The 26,152-nt window shown below is 47.1% G+C and overlaps 1 protein-coding gene across 1 annotated transcript in view; it reads right to left on the bottom strand.

The window, feature by feature from the left end:
* The window catches only part of COL15A1 (collagen type XV alpha 1 chain), a 135,534-nt gene that overhangs the window by 16,618 nt on the left and 92,764 nt on the right, over positions 1–26,152 (bottom strand). Inside the window, exons 17-31 of the mRNA XM_032164666.2 lie at positions 20,529–20,564; positions 19,968–20,108; positions 19,704–19,772; positions 18,917–18,952; positions 18,727–18,810; positions 16,388–16,453; positions 14,561–14,596; positions 12,053–12,115; positions 9,552–9,620; positions 9,418–9,453; positions 6,363–6,416; positions 6,202–6,261; positions 4,674–4,742; positions 4,537–4,578; positions 1,987–2,032 (exon numbers count right to left, since the gene is read on the bottom strand). Coding sequence (XP_032020557.1) covers positions 1,987–2,032; positions 4,537–4,578; positions 4,674–4,742; positions 6,202–6,261; positions 6,363–6,416; positions 9,418–9,453; positions 9,552–9,620; positions 12,053–12,115; positions 14,561–14,596; positions 16,388–16,453; positions 18,727–18,810; positions 18,917–18,952; positions 19,704–19,772; positions 19,968–20,108; positions 20,529–20,564 — 907 coding nt within the window. The remainder of the gene's footprint in view (positions 1–1,986; positions 2,033–4,536; positions 4,579–4,673; positions 4,743–6,201; positions 6,262–6,362; positions 6,417–9,417; positions 9,454–9,551; positions 9,621–12,052; positions 12,116–14,560; positions 14,597–16,387; positions 16,454–18,726; positions 18,811–18,916; positions 18,953–19,703; positions 19,773–19,967; positions 20,109–20,528; positions 20,565–26,152) is intronic.

The raw sequence follows: 26,152 nt of genomic DNA, 5'->3' as shown, positions 1-26,152 counted from the left end.
AGGGCAGAGGTAGATGCTTCAGACACATTCTCAACCTTGAAAAGCTCAGTCTACTGGGAGACAGACACAGCTCACAGTAATGCAAGGCAAGATGAAATATGTGCTCTCACTGAGGTTCCAGCAGCGCATCCCGGGAGCGCAGCAGAGGCTGCGGCTAACCCTGGCTTGGACAGTGCCACAAATGAAGACAGAGACTCAGCACCATGTCAATCTTCCAGACTCATCTCATCTAGGCCTGTGCAGCGTGGGAGTGTGAGGGAAGGAGAGGGCTCTCCCAAGAGTGTCTGCACAGGACAACCAAGGGCGCTAAGTTTTCTACTTATAAAGTGGTGAGAATGCCCACCATGCAGTGTTGTACATCCCCACAGGGCTAGTGAGAAACACCGTTTCTGCAGAACTGGCATTCCATCCCCACCTTTCCCCTCAACTCTTTATGTGGGAGGGGGCATGGAAGAAAGCCTTTTGGGAGATCATTGCTTGGGAAGGGAAGTGGTTCCCTTTCCCCACCTCGATGGGTAGGGTGGATGCTAGGTCTTTGAATTCCTCGTTCCCAAGAGGTGTGACAGATCAACCCACCAATGCTCCTGAGCCTAGAGATGGGGCCACAAAGTGTAGATGAGGGTAGGAGCTCAGGCTTTCTCAATGAAGGGGAGGGAATATGAGCATCACAGGCATGATGGTGTCAACAGGGAGTCAGTAGGGAGCGGCAACTACATCTATCGAGGCCTCTCCAACCCTGGGAATGCTGTGTGAGACCAATGACCTGTGCAGTGGGGCCCATGGGGCCTCCTTCACCCATACTGACCCCACAGACAGCAGTGATCAGAAAAGACAGCAAGTGCAACAGCACCAACCGGAGCAGTAGTAGCTGCATACAGTAAAGCAGGATGATTGCTCACTAGGAGCTGTCACATCCAGAAAGATCTGTTCCCTCCCCCTCCTTCCAGGGGAGGCTCACAGGGAAGAGGAACAATTGGGGATCTGATAAAACAAATCCAGCTCCATCCCCTGCTCCCCAAGGTCCACCTTGCACCAGGGGAAAGGGGAGCCTTGAACTGAATCTAAGCATAGAGTTTGGAAACAGGCTGGGCTTGGTAAGCAGAAGTGACAGAAAAACCACAGGGCCAGGTATCATCAGGGAGATCACCACCTGGTGGGCCAGGGTGACGCAGCCAAGCTGAAGGTGAATATTGAAGGAAAAAGACCTTCCCCTATTTAAACCCCAAGTGGTGTGACAGGGTGTGTGAGGACAGGGGGACCCGAGTGACTGCTCAGCTGCAGGCCCCATCCCCTGGCCTGTCCCTCTCTGATGTGCCATAGCAAAGCTCCTGCATGTGGCTATGAACATGCTGACATTTACTAATCAAACCCTCTGAGCCAGCATTTCTCACACTTTGCTGTGCACACACCTCACCCCGGAGATGGTTAAAACATGGGTTCTGATTCAGCAGGTCTAGGGTGGGGCCTGAAGTTCTGCATTTCTAACAAGCTCCCAGGAGATGCTTACAAAGTTGCATGGACACTGAGGCGAGGGTCTCCTGAGCTCCCACGGCCCTTCCCTGATCGGCTCTTGGTATACTGCACTACAATTGTTTTTAAAGTAGTTTCACTTAACAGGTTCCAAGAGCCTGAGAGGCAGGAACAGCGCTTCCCAGGCTCTTGGAATCTGCCTCAGCCCAGTGCGGATCATACCAAGTAAGGAATAGGCATCAGTGAATGTTTTACGAACAAACGAACAATTGAAAGAACAGAGTGCTTGTTGCCAACTGGGAGGCTCAGCTAAGATGAGCAGAATAGACACATGTGTGACCAAACCAAAGAGAGGTGCACAGCTCCACAGCCTTGGCTCAGCTGCCACCCCCAACCCTACAGCATCCAGTTAGACCTTCCTGACCACCTAGCCTGAGCCCAGAACTGGGCAAAGGAAAATCATCTTCCTCAAAGAGATGTCCCAGAGAAACAAATGATGAAGAAGGGAGTGTATACCGTGAAAAGTGATGAGCTCTGGACTCCCAGGATGAGCAGTATCAACCTGGAAAGAGAGGAAGGCCAGGTCAGGCACTGCAAGCTCTGCCCTGGTGTTTGCAGAAACAGGTAGCCACTGTCCGGGGGGCATGTGACAAAAGAGGCAATGCCACAGTCAGGCCTTCCTTTGGCTCTGGAGTCCCCCAAAGCCCTGAGTCCCCAGGACTTGTCAATGCACAGACGTCCCAGGTTTTAAACTGAGAGACCCATGATGTAGTTGAGCTGGGGAGACAGAGCTGAGGCCTAATGGCCAAAAAACTCAGCCATAAGGAAGCCCAAAGCTTTAAGACAACAAATCGTGGCAGTGGTGGTTTGGCCAACTGTGAACATTCTTGTCTTCCTTTCTTATCAGTTGGGATTGATCCATGTGTAAGGTCAAGCATCCGAGCAAGTGAAGTGCCCAGCCGTGAAACTGGGTCAGCCATTAGCTTAGCTATTGCATCTAATCAAAGATGAGCATCATGGGCAGGTAATTAGCAAAGGGGGTTATCATTAGATTGGGGGGTGGCTATTCTGGACATCTCATTAAGTTTCAGGGGTCTGGAGTCCAGGCTGTTCTGGATAATATTCCTTCCCAGTTTTCCCCAGATTCCTGCATTTCTTTCTCTATTAAGACAAAGCCACTTGAAACCTGGCTTCTTCCAGATTGATGTGTAGAATCAAAGTCATCTGTATGGTGCCAAAATCCTTCTGTGCTTATGGGTGGAGGGTCACAAGCTGCTCAGGGGCCACCAAGGAAAGATGGGAGTGGAGACTAAATCTACCAGGAAAAATATTTCTAAGTTAAGGATGAAGGTTTCAGCTCCAAGCTGTTATCTTGCAGGCTATGCTGATAAAGTTTCTCCACTACAGACATGAGCTGTAAATGATTAGGGTGTTGGAAGGAGCTGAAACTAGAAGGGGCTCATGAAATACTGGCTGTAAGAGGAAGCATTTCCGTTTCAAAATGTCCATTTTGAGAGTTGGACAAGAAACGTCCATGACCCAGCTCCTCTAGTATCTAGCCAGGCAATATGAAGTAAAAAATCTTACTAAAAATGCTTTGAGCCTATCTTTTCCTTCTTTTAGGTATCCCCACAACCCCCAAAGGCCATGGTTACTGCTAGAGGTCCTGGTGCAGGTCATGATAATTGCAATAGCATTTTTACAGCACTCTAAAATTTGTCAAGTGCTGTTCTGTGGCTGGCTTATTTGAGGCCTGAAATCATGTTAGTTGGGAGAGGCTTCTGTACTAACTCACTGTGTGACCTGGAGCCAGCCTTTTGCTTCTCTGGGCTGTGTGGTCTCTCCTGTGTGATAAGGAGGTGGGATACAGCGACTGCCCAGGAAGGTCACTCCAGCACTGATATTTTATGTTTCTCTTCAGGCCATGGATATAAACACATACTGGGTTGCTGTTGTCTCCATGTAGAGCCTGGAGCCCCTTAGTCACCTGACATACGTGGGTCCTGCCCTCTAGGCCAGAGTTCCCAGGCCCTGGGCTGCAGACTTGGATGCCTCAACGTTTAGACTTAGCCAGATGTCTGCGCAAATACGCAGCCAAACTGCATCATCTTGAAGGCTCTGACCTAAGCCTTAGCATCACCTCCAACAGGGATCAATTATGAACTCACCTCAAAGAATATTTCTAAATTGTAATTTGCAAGCTCCTGAGAGCAGAGGCCACATCCGTCTAGTTCACCCTTGAGTCCCCAGGGCCTAGAAGAGTCCTTGGCACTGCATAAGTGTTCAATAAATATTTGTTGAATGAATGAGAGAATGATTATGCATGGTTCTGTGACTAATGCCTGTACACAAGGCCCACCCTCCCCTCTGGGTTTTCTCACAGAAATCTGACTCTCTTCCTATGGGTAAAAAATCAGGGACAGAGCTTCTCAATGGCTAGGGGGCCAGGCAAGTGCCTGACCTCTCAGAATCCCAGTGTCTGCACCTGCTGCCTGGTGGTTAGGAGACCTGAGTTATGGTCCCAGCTCAGTCAAGTCCCATGACCTTGGACAAGCCAGTGAGCTTCTCTGAGTCACCGTTTGTTTCATTATCATAAAGTGGGAGAGATCAGCCTTGCCTGTCAGTGTTGTGTGCTGTGCAGTGATGTGATCACTGGGAAAGGGCAGCATAGTTAGTTACAGATTTTAGCCCAAAGTTCTCAATGCAAAGATCATGGGTTGGCATGGCTTGTTTTCTCATCTATGTTTTCTAAGGGGTCTATTTTTCCCAGTTTTATACTACTCCAAGCATGAAGCTAATGTGGTCGTAGTAACAAAAGACACTGCTTTTTAGATTGTATGAAAAGAAGCACCTCACCGTGTGTGCACCCTTAGAAGATCCAGTATATTTCATTGCCACGATCTGTTATCTAAAAGCTTCTAGTCACTTGAGAGTCTACACTTAGGGGATAGAAGACATCAGAGAGGACATTTGAGGATAGAAAGGGCCCAAGACAAAGACTGATCTTTTTCTCTGAGTTGCTATCTATGCCAAAGCCTGCTCTTTAAGGCAGTGATTGCTACTTACTGGCATTTTGCAGTGCGGTCGGACAGGTATTGGGAAAATGGCCTGTGGGTAATGAAAACAAGAGAGGTGAGGTCAACAGGACAACTGACTCCAGCTTAGGCCAATCGGGAAGGTCTTCCCACTGCATGCCAACTTACTCCTTTGATGTTAATCACAGCTCCAGGTGGCCCAGGGGGGCCTGGAGGGCCAGGTAAGCCAGGTGGGCCCTGAAGGAAGAAAAAAAGGCCATTCCATTAGTTCAGGTTGTTGTGAGTGCAGGGGCAGCCACAGGACACTTCCTCCAGAGGAAGGAAAGGAGGGTCTGCTGAAGCCAACCAACTTCTCTCGCAGGTTGCTCAGGGAGCCACAGAGCACTTCTATGTCCCTGGCCTCACTGTATCTTCACAACAAACCATAGGAAAGATGGCAGGGCAACAAGTATTGTCTCTGGTTAATACATGCAGCTAATGAGGCCCAGAGAGGGGAGGTGACCTGCTCAAGACCACACAGCAACTTACAGCAGAACTGAGATTGCAACTCAGATTCTGACTCCCAGTTGATACTGAGCCTAAGGCCTCCCTATCAGTGCATTATCAGTATAGGGGTGGACATGGACTGCAGGGGTCTCTCATGTGATATATTGCCAGAGGAAATGTGTCTCAGAAATGCAAGCATAAATGCAAAACTCTTGTTAGATAGCACAGTCATTTTCAAAGTGAGGCCAGCTTGGCCTTAATACCATGCAACAATTTCTCCTCTAAGCCTAGAGGCAGGAGCTTGCAGCAGGAGAGGTGAGGCTCTGAGGGCAGGCATGAAGAGTTTAGCCCATGCGGAAGGTATACTGATCACTCTAAATGAAGGCATCAGTGTCTGGTTTACCTGCCAGTTCCAGGGGGCTTGGTGAGTGAGAGTCAACCCCTAATGCTTCAGGAAAATAGTATTTCTGGATTTCTGGGCATACAAAGCAAAAGCAGTGTGGCACAAACAGAAGCAGCAATAGACTTAGAACTGTGTTTACATCTTGGTTTGGGGATTATTGGCTGGGTCATCTTGGGTGGGTGCCTTGACTACTAGAGGCCCCAGTATCCTCTTATGTAAAACAAGATCCCTGCATAGTGTCTCATGCAATAGTTATCACCAAGACTAAATGAGAAACTCTCCTTAAAAGCACTTTACACAGTGTCTGGTACATAGCAGCTGCTGAATAAACATTGGCTTTTTTCTTCTAGACCAGGGTCCCTGCTGCTGCCCAGTGTTTGCCAACCTGCAAGGCCCCACCTAAGTAGCTGATCTGCCTTTGATACTGACTTCCAGCACTCACTGAGCCCCTAGTGATGTGAGCGATCCCTGGGACTGTGTAAAGGAGGGGAGAGGTGACATTACCCTAGAGTTAGAGGTCCTGGGATTCGGAACCACATTTTCTGAGCATGACCAGATCCCTTTCTCCCCTACTCCCTCTGGGTCCTACACAAGAAAGTCTATTCTCCACTAAGGTGTTTTAGATGGCAGGACCCTCCTGAGAGGGAGCTGAAGGACAGGGCTGGGTGGGGGGACTTTTGGCAGTGGCAGTGAAGGAAGAAGAACAATATTCCCGAACATTCAGTCCACAGGCCCTGCTCTGTGGACCCCCCACTCTCTCACCCTCTCTGGACACCAACCTCCGGCTCCATCCCCAGGGTGACTCACCTGCATAATGACCCCTGGATCTCCTTTGGCACCCTTGAGGCCATTCAATCCTGGGCGACCCTGGAACCCACAGCACACACCTCAGTAAACCCTCTGCCCACAGACCAGCCTGGCCCATGTGTCCTCCCCCTCCAGCCTGTCCAATGAACACTGATACCTACAGGTCGCCCAGGGAGGCCAAATTCTCCTTTATGTCCTGGTGGTCCTTTGGGCCCCTAGAGGCAAAACAAATGCCAGATTAGAAAAGAACAGAAAGTCTGGGTTCAGAGAAATGAGGACTGCAAGCGCGCTTTTGCAGGCAGTGGTGACGATGATCCACTGACAGGAGGAAGGAGGGCAGGGAGCCAGGCAGAAGCCCCTGCCTGCGGCCTCCTTGTCTCTAGCCTCTCCGCTTTCAGCTAGAAGCACCTGCTCAACCCACACCATCCCCTGCTTTCCTACAGGCTCCAACCCACCCCAGACTCTGGACCCAGCCCCTCGCAGTCAGGGTTAACTAAGGAGCAAGAGGTCAGTAGCTCATGGCTGCAGCTCCCTGGTAGCCAGGCGCTGGGCCAGCCCAGAACATGGCCCTCTGCCCTAGGTCTTATGTCCCAGGGCTTATCGCATCCCCCATTCTGAATAACGCAGCCCTGCCTCGCCCCTCAGGTCAGCCTGGCCTGATAACCCACTCTAGGATTTGGTTCCTTCCTTGCTCTAACCTGCCCCTAGGAACCAGAGTCTTGGTCTGACACCCCAGTCATCCAGCTGAGTTCCAGACCATGGGCCCTATTTCAGTGCTGTCTTTCCAGGACCACAGGCTTCTAGAGCCACTGTTCTGTTGCAATCTTCAGGAATCCTCCTGCCTTCTAGTGTCTGGGATGCAAATTACTTGGTTGACAATACCACAGATGTTGCACGTCTTCCTAGAACACATTCTACCCTCGGTCTGTGCCTTTCCAACCCTGTAGCTGGGTCTGCCGTGTCTCCCAGAGAATGACTCGTTTAAGCCTGGGGCACTCCAAGTCTCTTTTCCTCCTACCATTAACATACATAGCCATGCTCTGAAAAGTGGCAAATAAAAACTGAGTTGAAACAGGGTCAGTACGTAAAGTACCTAGTCTGTATTACTCTTAGGGAAAGAAAAGCAAAGACAGATGGGGTTGACAGAGCACAGGCCACTTGGTTGGTAGGTTCTAGTGCAACACTTCCTGATATGGTTTGGCTTTGTGTGCCCACCCAAATCTCTTCTTGAATTGTAATTCCATAACCCCCGCATGTCATGGGAGGGACGTGGTGGGAGGTAATTGAATCATGGAGGCAGTTTCCCCCATGCTGTTCTCATAACAGTGAATGAGTTCTCCCTAGAGATGATGGTTTTATAAGTGTCTGGCATTTCCCCTGCTGGCACTTATCCTCTCTCCTGCTGCCCTGTGATGAGATGCCTCCCACCACAATTGTAAGTTTCCTGAGGCCTCCTAGCCATGCGGAACTATGAGTCAATTAAACCCCTTTTCTTTATAAATTATCCAGTCTCGGTATTTCTTCATAGCAGCATGAGAATGGACTAATACACTTCCCAAACATCAATGTGTGTTAAGAATCACCTGGATCTTGTTAAAAATGCAGATCCAGTATGTCTTGGGTGAGGCCTGAGGTTCTACAGTTCTAAGAAGCTCCCAAGTGATGTCAGTGATGCTGGTGCATGGTCTACACTTAGTGTAACAGGACACCAGTGAATTTGAGAAGGAGTTATAAGCTACACTGGTCACTAGGGCCATGGCTAGCCCATACAGCACCTTCATGCAAATTAGAAGAAGGTGCCACTTACTGCCTGTGTTTGGCAAGCTGTGTCCAAGCTGGGCTTCAGTAGGAACCACCGCCATGGCATCTGCAGCAGCCTGCTGGCCCCCACCACTAACTATTTGTATTTTCCACAGTATTGGAGGTTAGTAGGTGGTTAACCAGTAGTTAACATAAGAATCTCTCAGTCTGTCTTAGCTGCCTGATTTTGGATGTCCACTCTTCCTAACTTCAGGGACCAAAGGCCTCAGAAGGTCTTTTGAAGGATTCACCTCGAAAGTTACAGGCCATTCTTCAAAGATACAAGTCTGTTACAGAAATGTGAGGTCCTTTCTCCCCACACCTGAGATCCAACTTCAACCAAACAAACCTGTATACAATTCTCCAGCCCAAAATGTTTCAAATGTTCAATGTTTCAAATATTCATTAGAGGCAGTGAGGTTCATTTGAGAACAGACTGGACCTAAAGCCTGACAGGCTGGCCTCAAATCCCCACTCTGCCACTTACAAGCTATGTCACATGGGCAGGTTACTTAACCTCCTTGGGCCTTAGTTTCCTCATCTATAAAATGGGGATTCTGAGAGTCACTTCTTGGGGTTGTGAAGATGAAATGAGATGACCTATGTGAAGCATCAGTACAGTCTGACCCATAGAGAATGTTCTACACAGGGAAGTAAGTTTAGGGCTCACCCTTGAGAGAAATGGCGAGAGCTGCTCAGAAGCCCAGATGGGTTATGGATTCCCAGCGCTGTAAGGCCAGAAGGGCCCTAATATCATTTAGTACTAATTCAGTCCCTTCAATGTGCAGATGGGAAAACAGGAGTACAGAGAGAGAAGAGGGCTTGCACAAGGTCTCACAGCAAATGAGTGGCATATTCACAACCAGAATCAAAAATCCCAGAGAGGTTTTGCGGGGTTCCTTTGAGGGTTTCCTGGGAAATTGGTCATCTTTAGCTGGCAAGTTCTGTGATATAACTGCAAGTGTACCTCTCCTTCCTGGACACACAGCTAAACTATATTCTGAGGCCACAAGCATCTGGGTTTGGCTTACGGAATGTGCCAGAAGTGATGTTTATTATCTTCCACAATCTCTTCCCCCTCCCCAACTTCAGCCTGCCAGCTCCTGTGCAACCTTGAATCCACAAGATGGCAGAGTCACAGAATGGAAGCATCCTGGATCCCTGAGTCACTTCTTGGAGGAGAGATGCCAAGCTGAGAACAACCACAGTGGGCTTTGCAGGAGCTAGAAATAAGCTGCTATTGTGTTAAATCACTGAAAAGTATTTATTTAATTGTAGTTAGCCTTACCCTAGTATATGTACATTTTGTCACACCTTTGAATTTTCATAACTGGGACAACTAAATCTAACCAAATCAAAGTATGAAAAACGCTTCAAACTCCAGTCCAAATCCAGCTGAGAGATGCTCTGACTTACCATTGGTCCTGGGGCTCCATGCATTCCAGGTTCACCCTAAAACAGGAAGATATGTACTTGTCACTGTTTGGGACAGAAACAAAGATGCGAAGCTGGGGCAGATATGTGCCTGCAGGGTCTGGTGACATAATTACCTTTTTCCCCATCAGCCTTTCTAGAGGAATGTCGCCTGTCAGGATGGCACCCGGCTCTCCCTTCTCGCCCTGCAATTCAGAGAACATCTCAATGAAGTCAGGACTCCTCCTTGCCACCTTGTCTAGAGAGTTTTGTACAGAGACTCCTCCTTGCCACCTAGTACAGAGACCTGCAGCCATGATTTATTTCTCTGGCCTTCATCCTACTTGAAACTCCACTGCTCCAAAATTACCTCTTGCTAGAGTATTGCAACAGCCTCCTAAATGAATGAATGTTCTCTCAGCCATTCCCTCTATGCACCATCAGAGTTACTGTCCTAAGGCACAGGACAGTCCTGTCTTCCATGCCCCTTCAGGGCTCCCACTGATAACAGATTTGCATCCTCACTCTCAACCCTCCAGGATCCAGCCCCAGTGTGGTCCTGGCTATCTCCTGCCATATGGTGCCCTCAAGGAACCTCTGGCTCCCAATGTATTTGACAGCTTGCTCTCCTAGCAACTCAATCTGAGATCTGTTCCCACCATGAATACTTATTCTTGTTAAAACACCTGAAATTAGGAAAGAGATGATGGTATAAAAACTAGAGGCCTCTGTCAACATGGAGGCCTTGTGTCTCCATATGCAACATTGCCTCCAAACTCTAAGCTCCTGTGCAAACACTTACTTAGTTAGGCAAAGCTATCCCAGACGTTGGGAATGAGTGATGGGTAGACTGGTGGCAAGAACACAGGATCCTGCCCCCAATCCTGTCCTCAGCGGAGCCATCTACTATGCTAGAGGCTGCTGAGAAGATGCTTGTCCAGAGAACAAGGCCAGGTGCAGAAACCTTCTATCTGACTCTGAGCCTTTGGCCCTAAACTTCAATGCTGGCTCCTGGGTAGCAGGACTGAGCCACACAGAAGTCTCTCTTTAATGGGGCTGGGAGTAGCTAGGACAGTGGCATCAAAGCAAGCAGAGCAGCCTCTTTCTTCCATCCCCCTATGCCCACACCTGGTATTTAGATCTTACCACTCCACTGGTGAAGAAAGGTAGTCCTGAGCACGCCAGCAAGGAGAAGAAGCAAGCACAAGCATTAGAAGCAGAGTGAGAGAAAGCGCGTTCGCTGCAATGGCCAGAGCAGAACCGCCTGGCTGCCTGGACCAGTCATTCAAGGTGGCAGGAGGTTAGGGCGGGGATGTCACGTCCGTCCCTCTAGATCCAGCTGACCTCACCACATAGGAAACAGAGTGTTTAAACAGAGTGTTTAAAGCAAGAGATGCTCTTGCTTCACTGGGCCTCCTCCCAAGCCTGAGCTGGCCAGCCCTGGTCCCTCTCCACAGGCCTGTGGCAGCAAAAGCATCCCAAGGCACATCCCCATGTGATGCCAAACCTTCACCCGGCATACCACGCCCTCCATGCCCTGGAGCCCTCTCCTCCTTGGAGACCATTTTATTATAGAATGGTGGGGGGAGAGAAGAATGAGAGGAGCTTAAGTTCCCCCCTCCCACAGAGCACACCCACCCTCCTTGACTCCCCATGGCAGGCTCAGGGGATTGAACAGTGCTCCCACTGGCTTTGCACAGAGCTCCATTCCAGCTGTAAGCATGTGCTCTGTTAGTTCTTCGCATATCTCTTCATCATCTTATTTCTATATCCCTATGCCTAGCACAGGAAACTGCCTGGCACACCACAGGGGTCAGTGGACGAAAGATGGATGAGTATATACATGGATGGGTGAATACATTAATCTGTTTATGGAAGTCACTCTCCCCCTTATCTATAAAAACCAACTGGAAAGTTAATTCTAAGAGGCAAACACAACAGAATACACGCACAACAATAGGTTTGGTACCCTGGGAGTTCTCAGGAAGTGTTCTGTGTGCTAAGTATTTATTCCGTAGATTTTGGACCAAGACTGTCATTCAACTGTAGAATGCTCAACTTATAATTTATAAATATTAACATTTGTTCTATTCATTAATTATACATGCTTTCGTCCAACAAGTGTATTCAGTACCATTTGTATACCAGGCCCCGTATTAGTATTGGAGCTATGGAAAAGAAGCTGGCAGGATGCCTGTCCTCAGGCAGTGCATGTTCTAATGGGGATGCCCAGCAGGTGGTTAGACAAAGCACAGTGTGTGTGAGAACAAAGGAGTGTTGAGTTGAGTTCTCTTTCCAAATTATGGTAAAAATCAATTTCACTACCCACTTCGTACCTTCTCGTCTCATAGAGAACCTGGAGATTAAAAAAGTTAACAGCTGGAAAGTGACTGCCAATAAGTATGGGGTTTCTTTCTGGTATGATGAAAATGTTCTAGAATTACAGAGTGGTTCATGAGGTTGTACAACCTTATGAGCCCACCAAAAATCACTGAATTGTGCAATTTAAAGGGGCAAATTTTATGGTATGTGAATTGTATCTCAAAGAATAAAATAGTTAATAGCTACTTTCAGCCAGTCTGAAATGTTTAGCAAATTCCAGCGCCCAATCCCACCCAGATACCTGGGCCCCTCTTACCTGTTCTCCTTTTAGTCCTGGAAAGCCAGGTAAACCAGTGTCACCTTTTGGTCCTCTAGGGCCCTGGAAGGAATTGTTATATAGTATTTGGTTGTTTGTTAAGATTAAAATGCATAAACCAATCAGAAATATATTTTTTCTCAACAGTAGAATAGACACTGGCTGGATGGGAATAGCCTGGCACCCCAGCCCATCCCAGCCAGTGTCTATCTCTCTTTTGTTTTATAATGTCTAGTTAGCAGTATTTTTAGTGTTATCATATGATATGTGCCTTTAGAAGATGTAAAAAGTTCAGAAAATCAGCCAGGCTCAGGGGCTCAACAGTAGAATAGTTCCCCCAGGCAGGTGGAAGTCACGATTATCTATGACATTTTCTTAACCTTAAGTGGTCCAGAAATTGTGGTCTGGTAGAAAGAAGATAGCACTGAGTCTTAAGAGGCCTTGAGGCTTCACACTTTTTTGAACATTGGTTTCCTCCAACTGGGCACTACTGATCCAGCCTATTATCTGGGCCTGCTGCCTCTGCTTGCCCCACAGCTCCTCCAGGCCACCCTGCAGCCCGCCTCCTCCACTATCCCCTTCCACGACTCCCACCCCTTCTCTGGCTCCCCACTACCTATGAGATGGGACCCAGGTACCTTAGCCTGGCACCCCAGCCAATCCCAGCCAGGCGTCAACATCTCATCTCCCACACCATCAGGTTGACTCCCTTCCTGCAGCCTCTCTGCACTCCTCCATTGCTTCTGCACCAGCACTCATGCCATCTCCCCATAGGAATGCCCACCCACCCCTCTGCAGAGCCAAATCCACACATGCGGCCAGAGGCAACCTATTCTCAACTCCAACAGACACTGAATGCCTGTGACAATGACTCACATAGCCACATCTGCCTCAAAAAGGCATTGCAACACTTTCTTGCTATTTTAACTTTTCACAAGTTCCTGTCTTGTCTGGATGAAAGAGTGAATTACCCATTACAGCAGTGGCTTTCAACTATTTGTTATTATTGTTTAGCAGTGAAACTCTTTTCTTTCCTTTTTTTCCCCCAAATAAAGTCTTAAATGAAAGCCTAATATATACAAACCTGTCCAGTGAAGCTTCCCTTACTGAAGGTCAGTGGCCTGGAATGTGCCTATTTGGCCCCCTCCTTACTCCCTGCAGTGGAGGTCCTGGAGGCTCTCCTGCAGAGCCTGGGACTCCCTCAGTAACACAGGACCACTCATTTAGAGGAAAATGTGCTCTGAAACGTGCCCCAGGTCTTGGAGCAGCCAAGCCAGGGCTGGAGCTTTGGGGTTTGGCCGTTTCTTCTGCTAACCAAGAGTCACGGTCAGAGTCATGGTCACAATCATGGTCATGGTTGCCGTTCTCTCTTTTGTTTTATAACATCTAGTTAGCAGTATTTTTAGTGTTATCATATGATATGTGCCTTTAGAAGATGTAAAAAGTTCAGAAAATCAGCCAGGCTCAGGGGCTCATGCTTGTAATCCCAGCACTTTGAGAGGCTGAGGCAGATGGATTGCTTGAGCTCAGGAGTTCCAGACCAGCCTGGGCAACATGGTAAAACCCCATATCTATCAAAAATACAAAAAATTAGCCAGGCATGGTGGCACATATGCCTGTAGTCCCAGCTACTCGGGAGGCTGAGGTGGGGGGATCACTTGAGCTCAGGGGGCAGAGGTTGCAGTGAGCCACTGCACTCTAGCCTGGATGACCAGAGTGAGGCCCCTTCTTAAAATAAATAAATAAATAAAACGTTCAGAACATTATAAAGAAATAGAAAAGGAGGCCACTGATCATTCCGCCATCAAGAACAAATTTCTATTACATTTGTGATACATTTCCTTCATTTATCCAGAAGCAGTGCATGTCACCCGTTGGCATTAGGCCTTTCAGAGCTGCAGTGCTTTGGAGAAATCGACCAGGTCCCACATTGAAGCCAAGCCTTACTTTTAGACAGGCTCAAACTTTTAGACAAAACTAATCTCTTTCTACACGGAAGCATGTTTTCACCTTCCATGGTGAAAGCCCCATAGGGGTGCACACAGACAATTAATCATTAGATGTCTATTCCATGGTTCCCTCCTTTGCGCCCCCTCCATCGCCATCATCCTCTCTCTTTAGGGATTTATCTACTTGAAATGCTTGACTCATCCACTTTCATTCATAGCAAGCCAACTGCTGTTTCAGGCTTTGATTGGTCCTGGATAGAGAAAGATGAGTAGGACCCAGCCCTCCACAAGTTGTTCACAGGATGGTCAAGAAAAAAAAGACAAGGGCACAAATAACTGTTATTTAAGGCAGAAAAGAACCACAGGAGTGGTGACAATAAAGCCTTATGGGACTTAAAGAAGGGAACACTTCCAGGTGGGAGAACCAAGAAAAAGTTAATGAACAAGATGCCACAGGAGCTCAGTCATGCAGAGATGGAGGAAATGCCATTCCAGGTGGAAGGAACAGAATGATCGCAGCCACAGGGCACAGATAGAAGAAGGCAAGGGTGGTACTTACTGGAAATCCTGGCAGCCCAGGCAACCCGTCCGGCCCCTGTGACACGCCAAAGACAGAGCACACTGGATTAGGAGCAGCATTTCCAGAGTCAGCAGGACCCCTTCCCTCCCAGCCCCTTCCAAAGGCCTCAGCATGTTCCCACAGCTGGGAAGACGGATTGACACAGCATTAGGGAAGAAGGGGCCCTGTGATGGTCTGGATTTGCCAAGGGGAGGACAGTGACTGGAAAAAAAGCAAGGAAGAGAAAGAAGGGGTGGAGGCATGGTAATGCAGGCAGACAAGGCCCAGGGACTGTGAGGACAGGGATGCCCAATCTCTGGTTTTAGTCTGTCTGTGTTTTGCTTCAGTATCCACCCACCTAATACCCAAAACCTCCAATAGCTTGGGGAAAACAAAGACCTCTTGGGAAGAAACTTTCACTTGTTAGCTGGTTTGCTCTAGGGTTTCATTATTGAGGTATTTTGGATAATTTGTTTTCATAGAAATCAAATGGATGCAGTACAGAGGAGACAGGAAGATGGCTCACAATGAGGTCACTCAGCAGGGGAGAAACCTGGTGCCAGAAGAGTCTGCAGATATTTGCAGGAATCTTGGGGCAGCACTAGATTTTCCCCTGGACCTGGATGAATGGGGTTCAGGGCAACCTCATGGGGATCTGCAGGAGAGGCAGGAACATCGGCATTGCACAGCTGTGAAGGTATAAACCTGTCTCCACAATGACTTGCACAGAGCGTCACAGTGCGCTAAGCAGTTCACATCCCTCACTTCTTACAAGTTGCCTCAAAGCCTGGTGAGGTGTCATCAGAGAAGAGAATTAGGGGCTCAGAGTGGTGTGTGGAGAAGATGGGGCTGCAACCCCAAGGCTCCTAAGGCCAGAGCTCCTTCCTTTCCCCGCTGCTGACCAGCAGACGCTGGGAGATGCAATGAGGATTTATTCTACAGGCTGTAAGAGGAAGCTTCCCTCATCTTAGGGCCATTGTGCCATGAGTCAACTCTGCCAACTTGCAGAAATAATGTATATTTCGGGTTTTCTTTGTTTGTTTTGAGACAGAGTCTCACTTTGTTACCCAGGCTGGGGTGCAGTGGTGCGATCTTGGCTCACTGCAACCTCCGCCTCCCAGGTTCAAGTGATTCTCCTGCCTCAGCCTCCTGAGTAGCTAGGATTACAGGCACACGCTACCATGCCCAGCTAATTTTTGTATTTTTAGTAGAGACAGAGTTTCAACATGTTGGCCAGGCTGGTTTCAAACTCCTGATCTTGTGATCTGCCTGCCTCAGCCTCCCAAAGTGTTGGGATTACAGGTGTGAGCCACCATATCTGGCCAAAAATAATGCATATTTCTTATATACATTATAGCCCCATTTTAGAGATCTGGAAATTAACACACAGATAATTTCCAGATTTCTAAAATGGGGCTATAAAGACTAGAATGAGTCCATTTCCTCCTCGTGCTCCAGTTTCCCTTGAGCACAAGGAAAGGTGTCTCCAGGCTCTTCCTATTCTGTGAAATAAGATAATGTAAATAAAAGCAGGCCAAAAGTGTGCAACAGATGTCATTTGTTTGTTACTTAGCTTTCTGTGATTTCCATGACACATATTTCTGGTGCACAGGACTGGAAGCTTCCACTGCTTTGGACACAACTTTCCACATGATCAAATTAATGTGAAAGCAACTTTTCAAAAAATGCAAAGCTTTCTTTCCATTCTACTTTGATATATTCTAGCGCTACGCTTCAGGAACTAAAAGGATTCCAAAGCAACTCGACTTTGTTTCAACAGGGGCGTCTGGGTAAAAGCCACATTCTGGGGCAGCTGTAGATACCAACCGGAGGCCCCACCAGCTCAGGAATGTCCGAGAAATTCATGAATCCATGGGTGATATTGATCAAGGACTGAAAAGAGAAAAATCAGACAATGAGGACAAAGGATGGCATGTGTTCTGCCTTGTTCCTGGCAGCAAAGCTTTAATTAAAGTCACCCAGCATAGTGGAACACCGCAGACACTGAGAACGCCCTTAGCCCACTGCCAAACACAGCTCTCCCTCGCCCTTATAAAACAGCTCTGAGCCGCCTTCGCACTTTCTTCCTTTACTTAATTTTTAAATCACACAATATACGAATGTCTTCTCTTTTTAGAGTTTAAACATATACATATTATATGCACCCACAGAAAGCACAGTGTTGGGGTCTGTGTGTTTGTCCATGTGGTTATTTTACATAAATGGCATCAGGCTGTATTACTCCTCAACTTGCTTTTTTCACTCGGCCATATTGTGTGGAGATCTTTCCATGTGCAATTTTGGAATATGGATATTTTTAGCTTTAAAAGACTGCCAAAGAGCCATCCAAAGGGGCCAATTTACACTTCCACCAGAAGCACATGAGATTACCTTTTTCCCCACACCCTTACACATATTTGATTTTTAAAAATCATGTTGTTTTTTTTTTCTTCTAACTTTAGTCATCCTTTTTCCAGTTATTTGGGGCTTGTCTTTCTGTGGTCTACCAGCATGATGTTTTTTCTTTCTAAAGGGCCAAGATTTTTCATAATGTGATGTCTTAATATTAAATGGATGCGATCTGGTCCCAGCCCACATTCCAGCCTTCTCTCCAATTTCCGTCATTCTCCACACACGCCCATGTGCACTATCCTCTGCCAGTCAGCTCCCTGGGCCTGGAGCACACCACATTGTCCTACTCTCTGCTTCGGCTCAGGGAGTCCCTGACACTAGAACTTCGGAAGTTCTGTCCTTCATGCCTACCTGGTAAAATCCTTCTCAGCTTTCCAATCCCTGCTCAAAGATACTTCCTCTAGGAAGTCATCCTTGATTCTTCATATCCCAAACAGTCTTTTCTCCCTTGTTCCCCTCTTTATGTTCCTTTGTCTCTCAGTTACAGCTCTGTTACAGCCCTTCTCCTGACTTCACTGGAGGCTCCTTAAAGATAGGAACTCTGTCTTACTTATCTTTATTTTTAATTTTTTAAAATAGAAACTTTTTAATATCAGAGACAGGGTCTCGCTATGTTGCCCAGACTGGTCTTGAGCTCTTGGGCTCAAGCAATCCTCCTGCCTCGGCCTCTCAAAGTGCTGAGATTATAGGTGTGAGCCACTGTGCCTGGCCTTACTTATCTTTACACCCACAGAGCCTAGCATGGACCTGATGCAGAGTGCAGGTCCATGAGTGCTTATGCCAGAGTGTTTATTATAGGAATAGAGAATTCAATGACACCCAACATTTCATCCAGCAAACACTGATTAAACCAGCACTATGAGGCCAGTGGTGGGGATACAGAGAAGAAAAAAATCCCCAGAGGGCAGGTGGAGGAATGAGACATGTAAATAGGCCATTGCTGTACCGTGATGGGGGTTTGAAGGATGAAGGTACTGCCTTCCTTGTTGAGGAGAGTTGGGAAGAGGATGCTTTCCTCCATTTGTGTGGACATCTTCCCATGTGGAATTTTGGAGAATGGGTATTTTTAGTTTTAGCTTTAATAGACCATCAAAGAGCCATCTAAAGGGAGCACACAAAGATGTTTCCTGTGACATGAAGGCTGTAATCCTTGGTTTCTCTTAGCTCCTGTACCCCCTCCGTGGTGAGGTGGAGGGACCTTCCTGATGGGCAGTTTGGGAAGCACCAAGGGGCATGCCCAGCTCAGCCGCACTTCCTTCCTTCAGATCTGCCTGCCTCCGGGAAGCACATCCGGCAACTCATGGGCAAGTCCGTCTGATTGGCAGGAACATGTGGCTCTCCCACTGGGTGAAGGCCTTCCACCTAACCTCCATCAGTAATCAAGGTGGTAGGTATCTGGGCCTGCCTCCTCATCTTTGGCTTTATTTCTCAATGTGCTCTGCACTTGGCTGGGGAAGGTGTGCACTGCTTATCTGTAGCTTCCTCAAGACCCCAACATCTCTAATGCTCCCAGCCTGTTTTTTCAATTGACCCCAAATGCTGCTAATCAGAAGAGACAAATCTGGAAGCACCATGTGAGAGAACAGTGGAACTGGGGGAGGAACAGATAGGTGCTGGCAGGTGGAAGTTCTAACACCAGGCACTGGCTACATGCCTCCTGCATAGCCAGCAGCTTTGAAGTCATGGACAACCTTCTCTTCCCTTTGGCAAAGGTGGAAAATATGTAGACAAGCTCTGACCTGGATGATACTCACACTAGACAAGACCTCGATGCGCCCAGGTGGCCCTCTCGGCCCAGGGGGTCCCACAATACTGGCTCCATCCATCCCCCTTTCTCCCTGGTCAAAGCAGCAAGAAGTGAGAAAAAATTCACTGTACAGGGATAATGCTCCTAGAATCAGGCTGGAAAGCCCTCCCACCCCCACCTTGGCTCTGTGACCTCACCTTGGGTCCCTGGTCTCCTTTCTCTCCTTTGGGACCCTGGAAAAATAAACAAACATAAATATTCTTCTAGTCACTTTGCTCACCTCCATCTAGCCTCTTGTCTCACCATCTCCCCCTAAGTTTTTATGCTTATTTTGTCCCAGGCAATGGGAACCAAGGATAAGTGAAAAATACCCCTTCTGGAGTCAGAAGGAAGCAACACCCCACACAGTGAGAGAATCAGCGGCCCTCTCCCAGCACTGGGTGAGGGTCCTCTTGACCCTGAATCTGTGCTAGACTGAAGGGCTCAGCTCTGAGTCCCATTTAACAAAGAGAATGAAATCCAGGGGATCGGTCTTCCTGAGAGCCCATATCACATCATGGCAGGAGATGGACAACACCTGCCAGGGGCTGGAGGCAGTAGGGTGGGGCACCTGCCAGGAGCACAGGGCTTTGACCTGGGGCAAAGTGTGTGCATTGAATGGGGCAACCAGAGGGAGGAAATAAAGTAGAGATGCTTAGAGGTAAGAGACAGAAGAGGCAGAGGGAGAGAGAGAAATAGATGAAGAGAGATAAAAATGATTTTCAAGTTCTCTTCCCACATCATGTTTTCTGCAAAACTTCTATGCTGCTCCTCAAAGACACAAGCTGTAAAGAGCATCTCATTTCCCTATTGCACAGCTGGGGGCTGGAGGCACAGAGAAGGTGAGTTACTGAAAGTGGCAGAGCCGGGATGCAGCCCACAGCTTCCTCACTGTAGTGTGACAGTGTGACAACCCTCATAATGAAGGTTTCAGAGGTGACCTACGATTGCAGCCATTGGTCTGGAGAGTTTGGGTTCATTCAATAGCTGGGTGCTTCCAGAGCCTTCGGTATCCTGGGGAAGGAGCAAGAATGAGAATTTCAGATCCAGTTCCTGGGCACCTACTTGTGCCAGGTGTGGTGTTGGAAGCTGGTGGCTCACAGGGGAATCCACACAGCCTCTGCCCTGAGACCAGGGTTTAGCTAGCTGGTCTTTCCAGTAGCCCTTAGTACACATCATTTTTATAACCACAGAAAAGGGGAAAAGTACCTCAAATCCAAGTCCCATTGTGCATCCAGGGCCTGGGGGCCCAGGGGGTCCAGGAGGCCCTGGGGGTCCCATGACCCCAGGAGGGCCAGCTTGTCCCTTTTTCCCTGGGGGTCCAGGTAAGCCTCTGTTGCCAGGGTCACCCTGTAGGAAAGAGGGCAGGCTTATTATCCAGCCCTGGGTTCACTCATGGAAGTAATAACATGCATGCCTGAATCAGAAAATCACACTTTGAAGTTAATTAGGTTGATGAATTCTCCAATCGGTACCGCTTAATGGTACAGAAACAGCTGTCTTGCTAATTGACATTTCACTTGGAGATAAGCTGATGCACTCATCTGAATGCATTTGGAGGGAGGGGTGAGGAAGGAGAAAACATTGAAGGGTGTTTACTCCCCACCATCCCCAGCTGTTCTGCCTTCTCTGAGCAATTCCTTTGAGATGTGTTCCTCTCTGTTCCACGACATTTATATGTTCAATATTCCAGCCCAGCAGTCCAACTATAGTAAACTCAAAGAAAGGGGAGGAGGGAGAAGAAAGCTCTTTTTTTTTTTTTTTTTTTACCTTTTCACCAACTGAGCCATTAGGCCCTCTTGCTCCCTGAAAAAAAACAAAAACAAAAACAAGGACCAATTAATGCATATCTCATTAGGTATGTTCTGAAGACAATGCACAATTATGGACTCTTAGGTAACAGGATATTAAAATAGGACTCTTTCTGTCTCAGATTGGTGTCTCCAAACCAAACACATTACAATAGGTGCCAGTCTGTTGGGCAGGTCATGCTGAAAGCTTGTGAAACCCACTTTTCAACCATCAGCTCATCACCTACCTCAAGAGTAAACCAGAGAAGTTAAAGATTAACAAGGGAGAGATCATAGAAGACTTCGCTTGGAGAGCTGCCAGTGGACTGGAGTGGTCCCCTTCCCCACCCTTCCCATGACGGAGGTAGAGGGTACTTCACCCACTCTAAAGCGAGGGAAGGGGCTTCAAGATCTGAAATGTATCTCCTAGACTTCTGGATATATGGGGGATGATGACTGGCTCTCTTGAGGAAAGATCTAAAGACCCAAAGCTGGCTGTAGTAGTCCCCAGAAGACAGAATTGGGGAGGAGTTGCATTAGAGCAGGTTGCATGTCCACGCCCAGTGGGGACCACACTACAGTTTCCTGGGGGGTTAGATGCAGATCTCACAGAAGGGAGTCGGCTGTGAGCTCCAAGCAGAGGAGAGGACCAAAGCAGGTGGGCGGTCAGGAGTGGTCAGCAATGCGGACAGTGGCCTACATCAGAGGACTGTGGTAGGGGGCCCCCAGATGGAGAATCTCTGAGGAAACCACAAATGCACCTGCAAGAGATGGAGTCAGCAATTGCATAGCCACACAGGAGGTCCTGAGAGAGATGCTGATGTACCAGCCATCAAAGACTATGTCCTTCCCCCCGAGTCATTTTTGTTCCTGGGCTATAGTCTCCTCCTTATATCAAATCCATGGAAATGAGAGAATGGATAGTTCTAAAATAGCCATGCTCAAAAATAAGATGGGGAGTCGCATTAGATCCAAAATAGAAATGCCAAAGGGAAAACAGAAGTTGAAGACAGGGTCCTCAGCTATCAAGAGAAACCACAGGGAGAAAAGTCTGCTGCGAAGCCATGATGGAAGTCAGGTGCATGATGTGGCCCCTGGGCCCCAGAAGGGAGACAGGTTGAAATTCTGCAGCAGGCTAGCCATCCAGCCCTGCCCATCTCCCCTCCCCTCCCACCCTCACTCCTGCCAAGGAGAAAATATGGGTACCTTAATTTTAGAAAAACAAAAGTTGTTTATTGGGCCAAAGACATAGGGCAGAGCCCCAGATGACTAGGAAACTCTGTGAGGTCCAAGGGCACCCTACACGCGGAAGATCAGCTGCTGAGGTGCCCTGCCTGATGGCACATCTTATTCCTTCCACCCCCTTCCTGAACCCTGCATGTCTCAGAAGGGGCTACTGCCCACCTCCCAACAGTCTGCACCAACAGAGGCAGAAAACAGACTCAGGCAGGATCCCAGTTTCATAAGCAAACACACAAGAAAGAAACACAAACATCTGAGGCAAGGCAATACTTTGAGAAACAACTAAGTCAACTACAGAATTTACATCCAAGGAAATGGAGTTAAGAAAACAATCCAATCAGGACATTGAGTATAAGACACACGTTCTCACAGAGAAAAGGGAGGATAACATAGCCATGAAACAAAGACACGCTATTATGAAATAAAAACAGTGGTTATGATAAAGAACCAATTAGAGATCTTGGAAATTATAAATAGAAAACTGTCAAAATGCAGAACTCTGCAGAAGGACTGCATAACAGAATAGACACACCTGAAGAGAGAATTAATACAGTGATCAGGCTACAGAATTCTCCCAGAAAGCAACACAAGAGGGTAAAAAGACCTAGACAGAATGACAAAGTAGTAAGAGAGATAGAAGCCACAATCAGAAGTTCCAACATCGGTTTAATTGGAGTGGCAGAGAAGAGAATAAAGAGAAAGAAGGAATGCAGTGTTTAAATTTTCTGAAAAAACACAGAAGTCTCCAGATTAAAAGGCACCCTCCCCCCCAAAAAAAGTCCATAGAGTACCAAGAAGGATAAATGAAAGAATACATTTAAAAAATAATTCACACTGGCCAGGCGTGGTGGCTCAGGCCTGTAATCCCAGCACTTTGGGAGGCTGAGGTGGGCAGATCACAAGGTCAGGAGTTTGAGACAAGCCTGGCCAACATGGTGAAACCCTGTCTCTACTAAAAATACAAAAGTTAGCTGGGTGTGGTGGTGTGCACCTGTAATCCCAGCTACTCAGGAGGCTGAGGCAGGAGAATTGTTTGAACCCAGGAGGAGGTTGCAGTGAGCCAAGATCGCACCACTGCGTGAATCCGTCTCAAAAAATAATAATAATAAATAAAAATAAATTAAAAAATAAAAATAAAATAAAAACAATAATCCACATTTAGTAACAAAGCAGAGGAATTTTTAAACACCAAGAATAAAGAAAAATAAATCCCCAAATTTGCCAAAGAGAAAAATCAGATGACCTCCAATAGAGTGAGAACCAGAGTGAATCTGACTTTGTGTTGGCAACACCGGATGTTGGAAGATGATGTTGATCATCTTCAAATCATCAAGGGCAAATGACTTTCAACCCAGAATTCTATACTCAACCAAATAAGAAAATAAAAACATTTTAAAAAATCCAGGGTCTCAGAAAGTTTGCCATCTACAGACAGTTTGTGAAAATATGACTGGAGGACCTACTCTAACAAAAATAATTAAAGAGGAAATAGGACACAGGAGGCAATGAAAACTATATTCATATATTACTTTTATAATTAAAATTTAATTTTAATTTTAATAAATGCTTGAAGTAGAGTTGTTCTGTCCCTCACCTACCAGCCCTATGGCACTTCCACAAAGTCCCATGGCTCTGTCAGGGCACAGAAAACCAGGAACTAAAGCAATTTGCAGGTTCCTTCCAGCTCTGAATCTTTGGGACTCTAGTTGAGTATGAGCCTAAGCAAAGTTCTCAGGATAGATGAGAAAGATGAGGCCATGACGTGTCCGCAAAACTGCCTGCACACAACAGGCAACCGCCACGCAACAATCTCCCCCTTTCTCCTTCACAGACTCGAGCCCATGCCGTTTGCTTGGTAGCTGTGATAACCTTCCTCATGGAACTGGCTGCTCCCATGGGTGAGGTTCATGGGTTTGCTAGGTGAGGGTTTCCACCTGATGCTGGAGGAAGACAAATGCCTCTCATCTGTGGGCATGCGTGGAGCATGGGAAAGGTCGCATCTCTTGCAGTGTTTTCCTATTGGGACACACTACCCAGTTCTTGGCCTAGGAATGGGGATCACAGGGGCTGAGGGTGGTCTGGGCTTCCAGGTGAGGCACCAGGCTCTGGAGGCAGGCTCTGAGGCTGGAGAGGCAAGGAATTTCTGCAAGCAAAGCCCTTCATAAGGTCTCCAGGGGCAGCTTCATGGAAAGTTGGTGCCTCTGTGGCAAAGGAGCCAGTAGGGACACTCCAGCCATTCTGGGGAGGTGGGAGAAGGTGTGCTCGGTGAAGGAAGTGACAGCAACTAGGCTCTGTCACCTCCCTGCTGGCCAGCCTCGCCAGGGAGAAACTAAGCGTGATCTTCCACCTGCAGTGGAAACATGACTCCAATAACTGGATGCCCATTTTACTGCCTAACCCAGAGGCTACAGTTGCTGTCTGCTTCTCTTGGGTATGATTGGCTTGTTGCTGGCTGCCCACTGCAATCTGTCCTCAATGAAAGTGCCAATCTTGTGCATCTTTTCAGTAACAAGTCAAACTACCATCAGGATTGTTGTGAAACAGAAACTAAAGTAGCCTCCCTCTAAAAACCTTGTAGCTGCGTGGCCGGCTGATCTTGTTACAGAAAATTATGTCCATAAAGTGAAAAACTGAATTGTTTCAGTTGCCTTCCTCATTCCTTTCCAATCAAGAGGGCATCTTATAGAGTTTCAAAGGAAGTTCTAGAAGATATCATGGGCCTTGGTTTACGGTCTTAGATGATTTTATCCAGCTTAGACATGGTAAAAAGAGAGTATTCGAATCCATTCCATTGACTCACAGATAAGATGGCCATCAGCTTGGAACACGAGTAGATTAACTTGTGGATAGAAGAGTCCACCTTACTGGAACTTATGTGAAAAGGAGGAGTTCCAATGAACAGGCTAAGAGAAGGCTCCTATTCCCAAAATGGTGATGTTGGAGTTGTACATTATTTCTTAGTGAGAGAATTTTTGTGCAGTGAGGGCATGCATGCAATCTTGGAATTCCAAATAGCAGAGCTGCAAGTATGGTTTTAAAAGTGATGAAATATGAAGGTATCAGTTCACTAATGGAAACATTGCAAAGGAATGAGGTACAATAGTGCTGTCTGTTACAACATCGTGGTTTAGAATTGATTCAAAGTGTTGGCTTACTGTGGTGAATTGGATTTTCTAAGGACATTACTCAATTTCAGCACATAGGAACCTCAAAGAACCTAATGGAGATGAGAATTCTTTTTGCTCGTGTGGCTTCTGAGACAGCACATCTTACTGCCTCGTGGATGTCTGTTGGTTTTCCTTCTGCTGTTTGTAATACTGATAACCAGTTTCTTTTCTGTTACAATTGACTATGGTCTATTTGATTTTTTTTTTTTTTTTTTTGAGATGGAGTTTTGCTCTTGTTGCCCAGGCTGGAGCGCAATGGCACGATCTCGGCTCACTGCAACCCCGGCCTCCTGGGTTCAGGTGATTCTCCTGCCTCAGCCTCCCGAGTAGCTGGGATTACAGGTGCCCGCCACCACGCCCAGCTAACTTTTGTATTTTTAGTAGAGATGGGGTTTCGCCATGTTGACCAGGCTGGTCTCAAACTCCTGACCTCAGGTGATCCACCCACCTCGGCTTACCGAAGTGCTGGGATTATAGGTGTGAGCCACGGTACCCAGCCATCTATTTGATTTTATGGCGGCCTATAATCCGGATGTCGAACCAAACACTTCTGATGATGAAAGAAGATATAAAATAGGAAATTAGGCAACTATTTCAGTGTTTCATTTAAACATGTTGTTAGAAGGTCTAAACCCATTACTGCATCCTAGGCAAAAGCAGCTTACTTCTCTATTCTTTCTTATACAAGGTTTAGAGAATTGTTCAAAGACCAGTTGGGATTTCTTGGAGACAGGGAAGGTGATGATGATTTAATTGTATTTCTCTTACATCAACGGAAAAGACAGAAGCTGATTTTACAATGACAGTTTGGCAGCTCAGTGAAATTACTCAAAGGCAATTACTGGCAATTCAGCATTCCTCAGTAATTCTGGACACTGAAGAAAATTTCCAAGCACAAACTCTTTCCTGCCCGGGTGTCCCAGTACCTTTTGAGACTGCAGAATAACATGAATGACTTAGATTCTGAAAGTAGAAAATCAACAACAACTGTTAATACTAGGTGTGTTCCGAAGAACTGAATGGCAGAATACGCAGTGCAAAAGCAGAAAGGAATGATTTTTCAGAGATCCATCTTCTCCAGCAAGTTCTTCTGCATTCTTTCTAGAAACATTCTGCTGCTGGGAAAGCAGGCTACTCTTCACCTATTCCTTCTTGAGCTAAAGATCTTAAGAGTTAGTTGCTCATCTTGATTTGG

This window comes from Hylobates moloch, unplaced genomic scaffold (assembly GCF_009828535.3).
Source record: "Hylobates moloch isolate HMO894 unplaced genomic scaffold, HMol_V3 SCAFFOLD_10, whole genome shotgun sequence".
In the NCBI taxonomy this organism is placed as follows: domain Eukaryota; kingdom Metazoa; phylum Chordata; class Mammalia; order Primates; family Hylobatidae; genus Hylobates; species Hylobates moloch.
This window is presented reverse-complemented; position numbering and strand designations above follow the sequence as displayed.